Raw genomic sequence first — 14,151 nt, 5'->3', positions numbered from 1 at the left:
TTGCTCCAAAACGAGTTTAAAACCGTTAAAAACACGGAATATCAGACCGTTGGTTGAAGCAGTTGAGTTTCCATGACCATAGAAGTCTGGTTTTGGTTGCTCTGGAGTCTGGACATTTCTGTTGTACATGGACATGAACTCGGAGATCATCTTCTGTCCATCTTCAGGAACTCCAATACCGGTTAGGTCAATTGCTGAGAAACCGAGTTCACTGGCCTTGGCTGAGAGAATCCAACCACAAGTTTATCTTTCAACAACTAGCACTGATCGTTGACAAAAAAAAAAAACTAGCACTAGATCCTTTTAATTATTTATAATCTTTTATTAAAATAATAAAATATTCAAGTAGACCATATTTAGACATGATCTAAAATTTTGAAGTTGATATGATACATAATTTTTTACTTCATATTATAGAAATTGAGTCAAACTTTCAACTTTTATGGTCAAAACATATACTGTACTTATTAGTTGAAATGGAAATTGGTGAAATGATCTACATTGGTGAATGTTAATTACGCTGGAATGCAGTTGACAATTGACACTCCTATGTGGCGAAGGGGTCCTCTTGATCCCAAGGTAATGTCATTAACTAATCTCAAAACATTTCAAGTAATTAATCAGGTTTGAATATTAATTACGCTGCTTGATCAACATACAATATACATTATTGAAATTAATTTAATTGGTAAACGTGTTTCAGACTATGCAATGCTTGTGGCATAAAGTTTAGGAAGGAAAAAGAAAGGAGCCCCAAAATTAATTAGTGATTGATAAATTGTTGAATTTGTATTTAGTCAATAATAAAAAGAGAGAAAATGACTCTTAGTTAGGGATATGAAATCAATGTCTCTGAATAAGCTTTTATGAGTTTACATTTTTTTTTGAAAAATAATGTTCCATTAACCCACTTCAACAACCAAATTATTTTTTAAATAAACTCTATTTAGGAAATCATATATATAATGAGGGACTTTCCTCTCTTCCTAGAGGGTCCACGTCAGATTCCTTTTAATGTCTGTGGGTTCCGCATGTTTCCTGTTTTATTTGGAAGGGTATATTGTGTGTGGGTCTCGCGTGATTTATATGATTTGATTTACGTTTGGTTTGAGTGATTTACGTTTGGTTTGATTATATGATTTTGGGCTGTTAGTTGGGGTTGGGCCTGTATTATTGAATAATCCATGGGAATCATTGAAAGAAAACGACGCGTTTTGTTCTAGGGCATCATCCTGTTCTTCTTCCATTGTTGAAGTCGCCGATTTTGTTTCAGTTGTTTTGTAAAGCCAACCATTCTCATCTCTTTGCCTTCCTCCACCTTCGATGTATTCTTTAACTCTGTCTTAATTACACTAAACTCTGTAACGTTTCGGTATTCTTCGTCTGATTATTCTTTATTCTATAAATAGGAGATGGACAAGGCTGTGGGGATCGCTCGCAATCACTCTCAGTTAAAATTTCTTCTTTCAGCTTCCAAAGATTCTCTCAAAGATGGCTTCCTCCGCTCCCGCCGTTGTTGCCCCGACATCGTTCGACGATCTCCGCCTGGGTCGATCTGCTCAGTTCGTCGTGGCTCGCCTCCTGCGATGTTGGGACTCCAGAAACATTAAGAAGCAAGGTGAATTCTTGGGAATCACCTTGCTTTTCCTTGATGAGCAGGTACTGTTCCATTTATTTACGATCAAACTTTTTGAGAAAGACCAACCGTTTGATTCCATTAATTTCATCAGTTCTGTTTTGGTCACATTTTTTTTTACAACCAGTGATGAAGTCCTGGTCAATGCTCCCATTATCAACCTCCAGAAATTCATGCTCAGGAAGTTTGAGCATCTTCAAGCACTTGCTAACACGAACTTGGAACTCCCAGGTTTATTTCTTATATATTATTCTCGAAATAATTTTATTCAGTTTAAAAATTGTCTTAATTATGGTCTGAGACTGAGACAGTATATGTGTTTCACGTTGCAGATGTTGTAGGCATGATTCGTTCCGTCCAAGGTTCCGATCTTTTGGACGCTACAGTGATGGCTCGAGTTGTTGTCCGCTTCGTCATCGAACCGTAACAAAAACTTATCTGAAAAACTTTTATGAACGTGGCATTGTCATTGAAACAACTTTATTGCAGTAATGTTGTGGTGTATCTGTCCTTATGGGATGAAGCAGCGGCAACCTTTCGGGGACACATCAGGTCAGGCGAAAGAGCACAGTCTGTTATGGTGGTCACAACTGTGAATCCGAAAATCTTTGGAGGTTCGTAAGATCTTTTAAAAATTTTGGTTCAAACTGCTTTTGGTAAAGAGCACAGTCTGTTATGGTGGTCACAGCATTGACTCCAGTCTTAGCGATGCAGTAGGAGAGGACTTACCAAGTCTCAACGCAGAAACAGTGATCACTACCAAAGAACTTAGCCCAACGGGAGATCTCAGCAAGTTCCTCTCCAACTCTTCTAGCCAGGTTTGTAATACACTGTCACCAACGTCTTAAATCTCTGAACCTTTTCATATTTTAATAAATGGAGCTCCATATTCACAGTCTCTTATTACACATGAAGCTTATTTTACTTGCATAGCTCAGATTGTTGAGGTTGTCGCACAAAAGGGCTGGTACTATGTCTCTTGCACTCACTGCGGGAAAGAAATTGGAAACTCAGCCACATCTCACCCCTGCGACCAGTGTCATGATACCAATGCCACCACTGTTGTCAGGTTAGAAACTAACAATGCCTTTCCATAAAACAGACAGTCTTTTCTAGATTCTGATCATACATATGATTGTCTAATACAGGTACAAGGTTGAATTATTGGTCGATGATGGTGAAAATTATGCCACTTTCTTGGTGCTCGACAAGGAGATGATGAAGCTTACTAAACAAGATGCAGCAACTCTACTTGATGATGAGGTTTCATTTCTTACAATCCACCTTTTCTTCAAACTCTAAAACTCACTAAAACCAATACCGTACTTCAGGTGAATCGTCGTCTATGCAATAGACTCCCAAAATGTATTGCAGAACTTGAAGGCCAAAAATTTATTTATCATTTAAATGTGACGACAGACAATTTAACAGACGACGGCCCTACCTTCACCGTCTCTGGAATGAGCGCCATTTCCAAACAAGGAGGTATTATAGTATTAACTATTCTAAACGTTTACATATGTCTCATATTTTTTACATAACTTATACATCACTCTACAGATTTTAACCATCAATGGAAAAAAAAAAGAAAAATGGAATATGGGGAATCATCAACTTCCGCTGCTGCCACCTATACGTCAGCAAATGAAGCGGACAAAGATGGTCTCAAATACTCAACTGAGTAATGTTTTCAAATGAAAACAATGTGAACCAAACTCTGCTTCCGTTTCTTTATATTTCTCAGTTGCTATGCATTGCTTCTTCAAGACATTTCAAGATTTTCTCTGTTTCATGTTTTCAATGCTACGTTTTCTTCTAAATCAATATTTTTTTCCCACCGAATAACTTTCCACATCTGCACTAAGCATAATAATAAAAATACACCAATCCTCTTCTCTTAAAACAACTCCTAACACTTCTACAACCCTTACATCTATACTCAAACTCTACAAACCATCACCATCAACACTTTGTAATTCCACAATCTCGGTTATGCTAACGTCCCCGCGCTTGCGCGGAGCTCCGCCCCTAGTGATGTTAATGGCATTAATGTTTTTGAACAAAATAGCATCTTGATTTTTTTATTTTTTTTAAGAATACCAAAGCATATGCAAGTGTTTGCAAAATAATTGTATTTTAAAAATAGCTTTGGTATTCAATTGGATGAATGGAAACCAAGTGAAGAGAATTAATCAGGCTTCATTAAAAGTGCTAAGAATATCAAAAGCTATTCAATTCTTTAAAATGCTAACTCACTTGTATTAAAATTCTTTAAAATGCTTACCACCAAATTCAACATATATACTTACATGAATTATCATTTATAGAGTGGATACGGAAATTAAACAAAAGAAAAAGGTATTTAAGAATACCTTACATGCATGAAGAATCATTTATTTCTTTTATTCTTTTCGTCTGGTGTGTTTGTGTGTGCTCGATCGGTGGTCTCATAGGGATCGGTGGTCATAGGGAACACTGACCATGCTCCATTACCAAACGAGCCACTTGTAACAAACACGTTTTCTTTCTAGTACAATTATTAGTATCAGCTTCTTCTAATAACTATTAATCCAATCTTATATCAGTAGTAACTATTTTTCTTTTCTTTTGGAGTGTGTGTGTGTGCTCGTGCTCCGTGGTTGGTGGGAGCACTGACCCATGCTCAGCTAACAACGACCCACTTGCAACAAACATATTCAGTAACAACTATCATATTCTTGTAAAAATTATTTAATCAACCAGTCCAAAATTCAAAGTAATTTAAGTCCTTAACAAAAGGTTTGTTCAATGTTATCCGAATTTTGTTTTTCATTAATTAAGTGGTTATAAAGAAGGTATTAAAGAATACCTTTTATCCCGAAAGTTTTGTTTTTTTTCTTTGGTTTGGTCTAGTATGATGTGTCTGTGCTCGATCGCTGGTTAACAGGAGCACTGACCAATGCTCTGTTACCAACGAGCTACTTCAACACACACGTTTGCTTTCAAGTAAAATTCTAACTACCATCTTCTTGCAATAAATAATGTTCCAAGACACGAATCCCACTTTTCTTTTTTTGTAAATAACAAATAAAACATAACAACAAAAATATAAGATAAACTCCAAATTATTATTATATATAGTATGAAAACTTAAATTATGTTCGTCCCCCAAGTATATGGGATGTGTAAGAGTTTCAGCAGCCGAGATCAAGACACAGTATAGGGCTGTTCGTTTGGTTGCCGCAGGTACCGGCGGCAGCGACAGCGTCAACATTCTGCGTCAACTCTTGTTTGTTTCGTTGACGCAGGAAACTGCGCCTGTCGCCGCGTCCGAACGCCGCGTCCTGCGGCTGACGCCGATAAAATCTGCAGTCGCGATATAGTATGCGGCAGCGTCAGCGTCTGCGAAACGAACAACAACTGTCCTCATTGACGCTGCCGCCGCCGCTGACGCCGAAAACTGCGGCAACCAAACGAACAGGACTATAATAACAGAGAGTTTCAGAGACTCCCTTGCAAGCGAGGAGACAGAGAGACAGATCCAGAAAAATAATACGAAATGGTTGTACACTGACATTCACTGACATAACCAGGTTTGCTGCAGGTGCATTCATATTTATTTGATTTATTAGAATTTTCATTTATTATTAGTTTTGTACGAAAACTCAAAATACCCTGTTGGCACTGAGGACGTATAAGAAAAGGGAGACATGTGTGAAACCAATTTTCGTGAGGGTTAGAGGATGAAAATCAAAAACCAAAACCAGGCATTAAGAGCAGACAAAAGAGACCAACTTACCGGCAAAATGAGAACCATTTTTTTCAACAATGATCTCAACTCGTACGTCTTTCACCAAGTAAGCAAATGTGTAATGAAAGAACTCACATTGATGAACAATCACTTGAAACCACCATCATAGCAGAGCAGACAGCAAAATCAACGTCCTTCCACTTCATCAAAATGTGTGTATTTTCATAAGCATCATCGATGCCTAAAGAAGTCTCCCCAAACCCATGGATCAAGGCATTAACAAACTCAGCAGGAGAAAACGACACAAGCAGAGTGGGACTTCACAGATTAAGCCAACGTATTGGCTAAGTCCAGAAAGCGCTTCAGCATCTGAAACTTGCTCTCTAGGCTTATGAACTGGTAATTAAAGTAGATTAGCCTTGACCAAACTAATAAACACAAACACAAGACCATCAAAAGCAGTAAAGCAAAAGACAACACTTATCTGGTGGACCATTTATATGAATGGATTGTGTGCTTTTGTTGCGCGGAAGTGTGTACTTGTTCGCTCGTTCACTTACCCATACATACCGTCTACCCCACGAGCCACTTGACGACAAGCACATGCACAGTTGCACTAAGTGCTTAACTAATGCAAAGTGATTGTATAGTAAAGTGTAAACGTCACTGCTGATATAATATGATTGTATTGTATCAATCTCCTTTTGAACACTATTTACTGATCATAATCAATTTATTAACCTTTGTGTTTGTTTATTTTTCATTTGATCTGATTCCTGGACTCAGCGAGAAGATGGGGGAATCAAGATCGACGGTGTTTTCAGTAAAAACAAAATTTTTGTCTAATAATTCTCGAAGAGCCGGTGTAAGTATATATGCTGAATTATTTCGTTTATTTATAGAGTGGATAAAGAAAATGAAAAAACTAGGAATAATTAATGTTAAACAAAAGAAAAAGGTATTTAAGAATACCTTACATGAAGAATCATATATTTTCTTTTTATTTTCTTTCTGTTTGGTGTGTCTGGGTGCTCGATCGCTGGCTGGTCTTTGGGAACACTGACCCATGCTCCAATACCAAACGAGCAAGTCGCAACAAACACGTTTGCTTTCTAGTACAATTGTTAGTATATCTTCTTCTAATAACAATTAATCCAAGTTTAATATGTTTAGTTTCTGAAATCCAACAAGACAAGAACTCAACAACCAGACAGAAAAGACCAAAGACTATGATGTTCATATTGTTCTGTTTTGGATCCATGATGGGTAGCTTTATGAAAAATAGAACAATTTATACAAAGCACGACATAGAGGAACTACTTAGAAAGAAAACTGTCACAAAGGAGACGACTTTGAAACGGTTTCTTCTTTCTATCTCACAGCGTCATCCAAAACACTACTCTGGCGGGAGAACTAATCAATGGATATCATAAGAAGAAAGGAGCTAGGAGAATTACCATCAAAGTCGACATTGCTAAAGCGTTTGACACACTCTCGTGGGAGTTTCTCTTCTCCTGTCTACATGGACTTCAGTTCCCACACCAGTTCCTCAGCCGTTTACAAGCGTGTATCTGCACAACGAGTTTCATGGTGGGATATAATGGATCAGTCAACGGTTTTTTCAAAGGGAAGAGGGGCCTAAGACAGGGAGATCCACTCTCCCCTTATCTATTTGTGATGGCCATGAATGTGTTATCTCACATATTGAACAAAGCAGCTAGGCAAAATGGATTCAAATTTCATTCTCAATGCAAATCAACAAAACTGACTCACCTTTCATTTGCAGATGACTTGTTGATATTCATAGATGGATCTATTGGCTCTGTTCAACACGTTCTGCAGGTGCTTAAGGAGTTTGAACAACGCTCGGGTCTTGCTATCAGTATGCAAAAGACCAGCTTCTTTGCTTCCGGTATGACAGAACCTGAGCTAGCTTCAATTCAGGCCTCCACGGGCATGACTCTTGGATCGCTACCGTTTCGATACCTGGGGGTTCCTCTCAATTCCAGAAAGCTAACTCTATCCAACTGTGAGCCACTGTTTCAACAAGTGAAATCACGCTTCTCTTCTTGGTCTGTCAAAACACTTTCCTTCTCAGGCAGACTACTTCTCATCAAAACTGTAATTGCGGGAATCACTACCTTCTGGTGCTCCGCATTTATTCTACCAAAGGCTTGCATCAACCGTATTAACTCTCTCTGCAGCATGTTCCTTTGGAAAGGTCAACTGGATGGGCATAATACGGCAAGAGTGTCATGAGAGAAGGTGGTACTAACAAAACGTCAAGGAGGGTTAGGAATAAAAGACTTACTCAATTGGAACAAATCTTGTTCTCTTCGCTTGATCTGGATGCTCTTCTTCAGGCCTGACTCTGTATGGGTGCAATGGTTCAAGGAGGTTATCCTCAAAGGATCCGTTCACAACTTCTGGACCACCAAACCGAAGCAATCATTCTCTTGGTTTGTCAACAAGCTCCTAAAGCTTAAAGACACGATCTTCCCGCTGGTCAAGCTAAGAATACAGAATGGGGAATCAGCATTGTTCTGGTTTGACAATTGGACGCCATTTGGGAGCCTATCTGATCATCTCTCCAACTCGCCTTCACGTCTTGGAATACCGCCTCATGCCACTGTCTCCTCATTGTTCAGGAATGGATCTTGGCACCTTCCACCTGCAAGGATAGAGACACAAGTTCAACTTCAAGCTTACCTTATGACAATCACACTTACTGAAGACCAAGACTACTACGAGTGGGAGATCAATGGTCAGGTCTCAGAGCGATTCAAAACGGGGGAATTATATGCATACCTCTGTGCGGAAAGAGCAGATGTCCAATGGTCCAAGGCGGTCTGGTTCTCAGGAGGAATCCCACGACACAACTTCCACACTTGGTTATCGGTCCTGGATAGAATCCCAACACGAGATAGGTTGATAAGTTGGGGCATCAAAGTCGACGCAAACTGCCTCCTCTGCAACTCAATGCCAGAATCTAGGAATCATCTCTTCTTCTCTTGTTCCTTTAGTTTTCAGCTATGGAGCAAGGTCGCCTCAAGGCTAGAGATACAACCTCAGAGAGGCTGGGAGGACACTCTCAACCAAATGACTGCGCTTCACCTACAGAAATCGCATCGTCTCCTGGTACTAACGGCTTGGCAAGCAACGGCTTATTGGCTCTGGAATGAGAGGAATGCTAGACTGCACTCTAACACTTTCCGATCTGTCGATAGTATCTTCAAACTCCTTGATCGCCAACTGATCAACAAGCTTCAGAGCTTCAGAGAATTGAACCCTAGGAGATCCTCGCAGATGATGCAAAGGTGGATTCGCTTTGCATGATTCGTCACTCCCGTTGTCTTCACCTTAGCTACTTCCCCAAATATCACATCGCATCACATCATCCCTACGATCACACCGCTCCCTCTCGCGATCGCAGGTCCTCGTTCTCATCGCTTCTTCTCATGACTTCCCGACTTCCATACTATTTCTTTTGGGCTATTTTAAACTGGGCAAGGAAACTATTTGGGTTATAAAACTATTGGGCTTTATCAACTAGGTTCTTTATGTGATTCACTGGGCTATGCTCTGTAAAACGTTTTCGGTCTTTTGCTTTAATATTAAGAATGTCTTTTTACAAAAAAAAAAACAATTAATCCAATCTTATTACTTATATCAGTAGTAACTATTTTTTCATATGGAGTTTGTGTGTGTGCTCGTGTTCTGTGATCGGTGGGAGCACTGACCCATGCTCGAATACCATCGACTTCGAGCCACTTGCAACAAACACATTCAGTAACAATTGTCATATTATTGTAAAAAATATTTAATCAACCAAACTTCAAAGTGGTTCAGGTTATTAACAAAGGTTTGTTCAATGTTTATGTTATTCGTATTTTGTTTTTTCAAATATTAAGTATATAATAACGTATTTACTGAAAAGAAATTCTTCCGGATAGTCGTTTTTAGTTTATTTAAAAAAAAAAACCAGATCTATAATAAAGAAAATAACCAAAAGATGTTTCATTGAAGGATAAATATGCATTTATACATTTAGGGTTAAGTAATCTAAAATGGTTTATAGTTAAGAGGTTGGGTTTTGGGATGTGTTCAAATTTATAAAAATTAAAAATTAAAATTTTCAAAATAAAAAATGCTATTTTGGTTATATTATTTTTCGAGAACTATTTTGTGATAAAAACTTAAAAATTGTTATTTGAGATAATTGACATTTACTGAATGTAATAAAGTAATAAAAATATTGACAAAAAAAGGTATTTAAGAATACCTTTTATTCAGAATATTTGTTTTTTTTTTTTCTTTGGTTTGGTTTCATATGATGTGTTTTGTGTTCGATCGCTGGTTAATAGGAGCACTGACCCATGCTCTATTACCAACGAGCCACTTCAACACACACGTTAGCTTGCTTTCGAGTAAAATTGTAAGTATAATCCTCTTGTAATAAATAATTCTTGAAGTCGTTTCGAGACGCACCAAACTGTTCCTTTTTTTTTTATAACACGCACCAGACTGTTCAATCATCAATATACCACACGTAACAACAAATAATTAAGAGACTCCAAATTATATAATATAAAAACTTACATTATGTTCGTCCCCAAAGCATATGGGGTGTATAAAACTAAAAACAGCTGATGATGAGAGAGTTTCACCAGCCAAGACCAAGACACACACAGTAACAGAGAGTTTCAGAGACTCCCTTACAAGCGAGGAGACGGAGACGGAGAGATACCCAGAAAAATATTACATTGTAGAGAGAATGTAAGAACACCAAAGATAAAAAATAAACCAGAAGATGAAATCTATTCCCCAAGAACTTAGAACCATATGGATACATCTTGCTGCTTCTGCTGCTGCATACCATCCATCGTTCCCACTACTCCCGGCATCGACATATCATCTCTGTAATCGAATGAGGCCATATCAAACGGTGGAGAATCAAACACAAGCTGAAACCTGTTGCTGCTAGCGTTGTTATGCGCAGCTTCAAAGTTGTTGTTGGTGGTGTGCGCAGTATCGTACTTGAACCCACTGTTGTTGTTGTTCCCTTGAAAGAACATTTGGTTGTTAACTCTGTTTGGAATGTTCAAGTCTTCAAAAAAACTTCCTTCCACCATGTTTCCTTGAAACTGGAGATGTTCTTGGTGATTCTGGACCGTTGGTTGAAGCAGTTGACTTTCCGTGACCATAGAAGTCTGGTTTTGGTTGCTCTGGACGTTTCTGTCGTACATGGACATGAGCTCGGAGATCATCTTCTGCCCATCTTCAGGAACTCCAATACCGGTTAAGTCAATTGGCTGAGAAACCGAGTTCACTGGCCTTGGCTGAGAGAATCCAACCACAGGCTTAACTTCACTGACATGGAACCTGGACGGTGCTCCATAGGGTAAGCCGCTGTCTCGATGTGGACAAACAAACTGATGGTTGTCTCTTGAGTTCCTATCAAGAAAACCACGGCTGACATCGCCATGCGCACACCCAGTGTTCTCGCAGGTGAAGATGGTTCTGTCCATCATAGCGTTGAGATCTCTGTTTGGCTTCCTCTTCCTCATGAACTCTGATGGAACTTCTTCCTTCACAGGGAAGTTAGCAGCCATCCCAAAGTTAACTTTCTCCGGCTTGAGCTCCTCCACTTCATAGCGAGTCTCCTTATCCAAACCATCAACGTCGTACTGACTACAATCATTCATCAGAAGCGAGCAGCTTCCACCACCGGACAAAGAAACAGGAGGGCAGGACTCAGGGTAAAGCTCCCTAGCCAAGGACTCTTCCTGGTTAATAATAGCAAGCCACGTAGCACTCTCCTTAGCAGTCATCTTATCCTGCAAGCACTTGGACTGCCTCACGAGCTTCCTGATCTTCGCAATATCAGGAAACATATGCTTGATAACAGCAGTCAACACGCCGACCTTCCACGCCTTCTTCAGATCATGAGGCTTCTTGTAAGGAGCAGGGCCTTGATCCTTAGGCAAACCAAGCTGAGGCCACCAGTCCTCCTTCCCATTAGGCCACCAGGGAGGAGGCACTCCTTTCTCCAAAGGAAACCGTCTCTGAGGAGGATCACAGTGCTGCATCAACGCAGACAAAAGCGACCCCAGAGTCGTGTCCTGAAGCTCCTGCAAGGTATGCGGAGTAGGTCCGATGGGGTTGCTACCTTCACGAACCCCAGGGATGTTGTTCTCCGCTTGGTACTTACTTATAGCAGCGGGACCGTTCCGATCAAACCTCACCTTATCTTTCCACCACTCCCTGAGATTATCGGAAGCCCCAGTGACAGGCTTCCCGTTCTCAGGGATGATACCGTACACAAAGCCCTGAGCTTTACAGACCTCCATCATCTTCAGCATGTACTTCAAGATCCCGTCTTGAGCTCTGGACATCTTCTTCCTCCTGGCTTGCTCCTGAGACTGCCTCTGCTTGGCTGCGTCGACTCCTTCTTTGCTGCCGCTCTTGTCCTGCTCCTTGAGACGCTTGAGGCGCATCTTGTCCCTCCACATCCTCCTCTCGAGCTCGTCGACGTCGATCTCGTCGTCGGTGTAGTCGTCATCGACGACTGAGTCGGGTTCGGGGTGGGTGGGCGCGGGACAGAAGTCAACTTCCCCGAGAGATGCGGGGGAGAAGAAGTCCATGTTCCCGCACATTCCCATCTCGTTAAACATCATCGTGAGTATGATTAAACCTGGGAAACACGTAAGAATCAATACATCAAATCAAAACCCTAATTCCAAAATTAGAAAGGGGGCTTTTTTGTGGGATTCAATCATCGTTTACAGAAGCGATCAAGTAATAAGACAAGACATCAGATCTTATGTTTTTTCGACTTGAGAGTATCAAATTCAGACAGAGCAGAATCAACGACTACAAAAAATAATAATCTAAATATAGAAAGGATCATTTGTCAAGAGGACATAATAAGAAATAAAAATTGTAAATTTAACGCTAAATATTTTTTTGATATAGATCAAAGATATTGAGATTCAACAGGAAAATAAAATTAGTAATTAGACATAGAGTTAGATCGTAATAAACTGGAGTCAAAACCCATGGATCTACCAAAACCCCCCCCCCCCCCATCATCATCTAGAGTATCAATAAATCAAATTTGGAGAAGAGAAGAAGTTGGTTACCTGGAGATTAACAAAGCAGATGAATAGAATTGACCAAAAAGGTATCTCTGCCTTTCTCTTCTCTTGGTTTTGCGGGAAAATGACAGAAAATAATTAAACCCTAATTCATCGCATAAAAAAGTTAGACGAGAAAGATGAAGATGATGATGAAAGAGAGAAGAAGAAGAAGAAGAAAAGTCGACGAAGGATCACGTGGGTCGAAAGCGACTTTTGTTACTTGCGTTTCTTTGTGGAGTCTCTCTGTAGATCATGGAGAGAAAGAGTGTGGGTTTATATATATTTTTGTTTTTTAAAAGATCATTTATTGACATTTAGTTTTCTTATTAAAAATAATTTCAGAAAGTAATTAACAAAGCGCCTTTTGGCACTACTCACTGCTCCTCGTTTGGGGTTACTTCTGTAACAAAAGTTTTGTTCAGTTCCCTCTTTTTTTTTATTAAATATTACGCGGTGCAAATTTAATGTTTTTTCACACACGTAGTATTAATTGACGCGAAACTAAAAAATCCGTTATTTCTCCCTCTTTTTTATTATCTTCTTTAAAATATATATCCATTATCCATAACTGCATTAAAATTGGTCGGAATTCCTTTTTTTTTACAAATAAACCATTTTAATAAGTTTACTTCACCGACATCTAGTATACAATTTTTAATCTGAGGAGAGAAGAAAACATTTTGATTGTTATATATCATATTGGGGATATCCATAACCGGTCCGGTCCATAACCGGTTCATATCTAGAGAGAGATGGTCGCGACCTAGAGAGAGAGAAAGAGAGCCGGTAGCTGGAGAGAGAGAAACCCTAGTTTCCATTTTCTTTATTATTTTATGATTTATACTCTTTTCATATTTGTATTTCCTTTCTCTGGTCTTTCCATTATTATATGACGGTGTAATTGTCTATATATAAAGGACTCCTTATGTTTATGAATAAGATATAAACATACAGATTATATTCTCTTGTTTTACAACACGTTATCAGCACGATTACGCTCTAAACCCTAAGCTATAAAGTCCGAACCCTAAAACCCTAATCTCATCCCGGCGATAAACCCTAAACCCGACGACGAACCCTAATATGATAGAGAACCTAAAACCCCATACTCAAGGCGTTCCCGATCTCAGCACGCGACCTCAATCCGTTCCTCAGCTCGCGACTTCAGCCTGTTCGCGAGACACGATCTCAGCCTGCTCGACGCGACCCGATACCGTTCGATAGTCATCACGTTCACGACCCGATAGCTGCTTGCTCCCGTTTGCGACTCATCTCAGCTTCAATCTGTTCGCGACAGACAGCAACCCGTTCGCGACCCGACAGCAACGATCAGCTCGCGTTCTTCTCTATTCGGTGGTCCATTCAACCCGACTTGAGGTTTAGGTAAAACTAAAACCTAAGAACCAAACCCTAAGACAATAGATCCAATCCCTAATAACCTAAATTGAATCTTATTACTTGATTAAAATTGAAACCCGAATTCCCTAAAGCCTAGCCGCATGCATACCATGCAAACCCTAATCAAAATTTGATTTGATTGTTTATGTGATTGAATGTTTTGAATCTGATTATCATCACATAGAACCGATTGCTAGGATTGATTAATCTCATACTTGAATTTGGTTGATTGAATTGATGAACTAATT

General features: G+C 39.5%; 2 protein-coding genes across 2 annotated transcripts; one reads left to right on the top strand and one right to left on the bottom strand.

The window, feature by feature from the left end:
• Window positions 1–6,786: 6,786 nt before the first annotated feature.
• On the top strand, window positions 6,787–8,702 carry LOC106345056. The gene is made up of 3 exons (XM_013784323.1): window positions 6,787–6,981; window positions 7,209–7,438; window positions 7,730–8,702. The coding sequence occupies exons 1-3, from the start codon at window positions 6,787–6,789 to the stop codon at window positions 8,700–8,702; spliced, it is 1,398 nt and encodes a 465-aa protein (XP_013639777.1).
• A 1,214-nt stretch (window positions 8,703–9,916) lies between these two features.
• LOC106295010 (protein ETHYLENE INSENSITIVE 3) lies at window positions 9,917–12,762 on the bottom strand. Its single transcript, XM_013730759.1, has 2 exons — window positions 12,509–12,762; window positions 9,917–12,060 (listed from the first exon to the last, which is right to left on the bottom strand). The coding sequence occupies exon 2, from the start codon at window positions 12,041–12,043 to the stop codon at window positions 10,199–10,201; it is 1,845 nt and encodes a 614-aa protein (XP_013586213.1). The 5' UTR covers window positions 12,044–12,060; window positions 12,509–12,762; the 3' UTR covers window positions 9,917–10,198.
• Window positions 12,763–14,151: the final 1,389 nt, after the last annotated feature.

The sequence above is a fragment of the Brassica oleracea genome, chromosome C5, assembly GCF_000695525.1.
Source record: "Brassica oleracea var. oleracea cultivar TO1000 chromosome C5, BOL, whole genome shotgun sequence".
Lineage (NCBI taxonomy): Eukaryota > Viridiplantae > Streptophyta > Magnoliopsida > Brassicales > Brassicaceae > Brassica > Brassica oleracea.
Note: the sequence above shows the minus strand (reverse complement) of the source record. Positions and strands in the feature narration are given on the sequence as shown.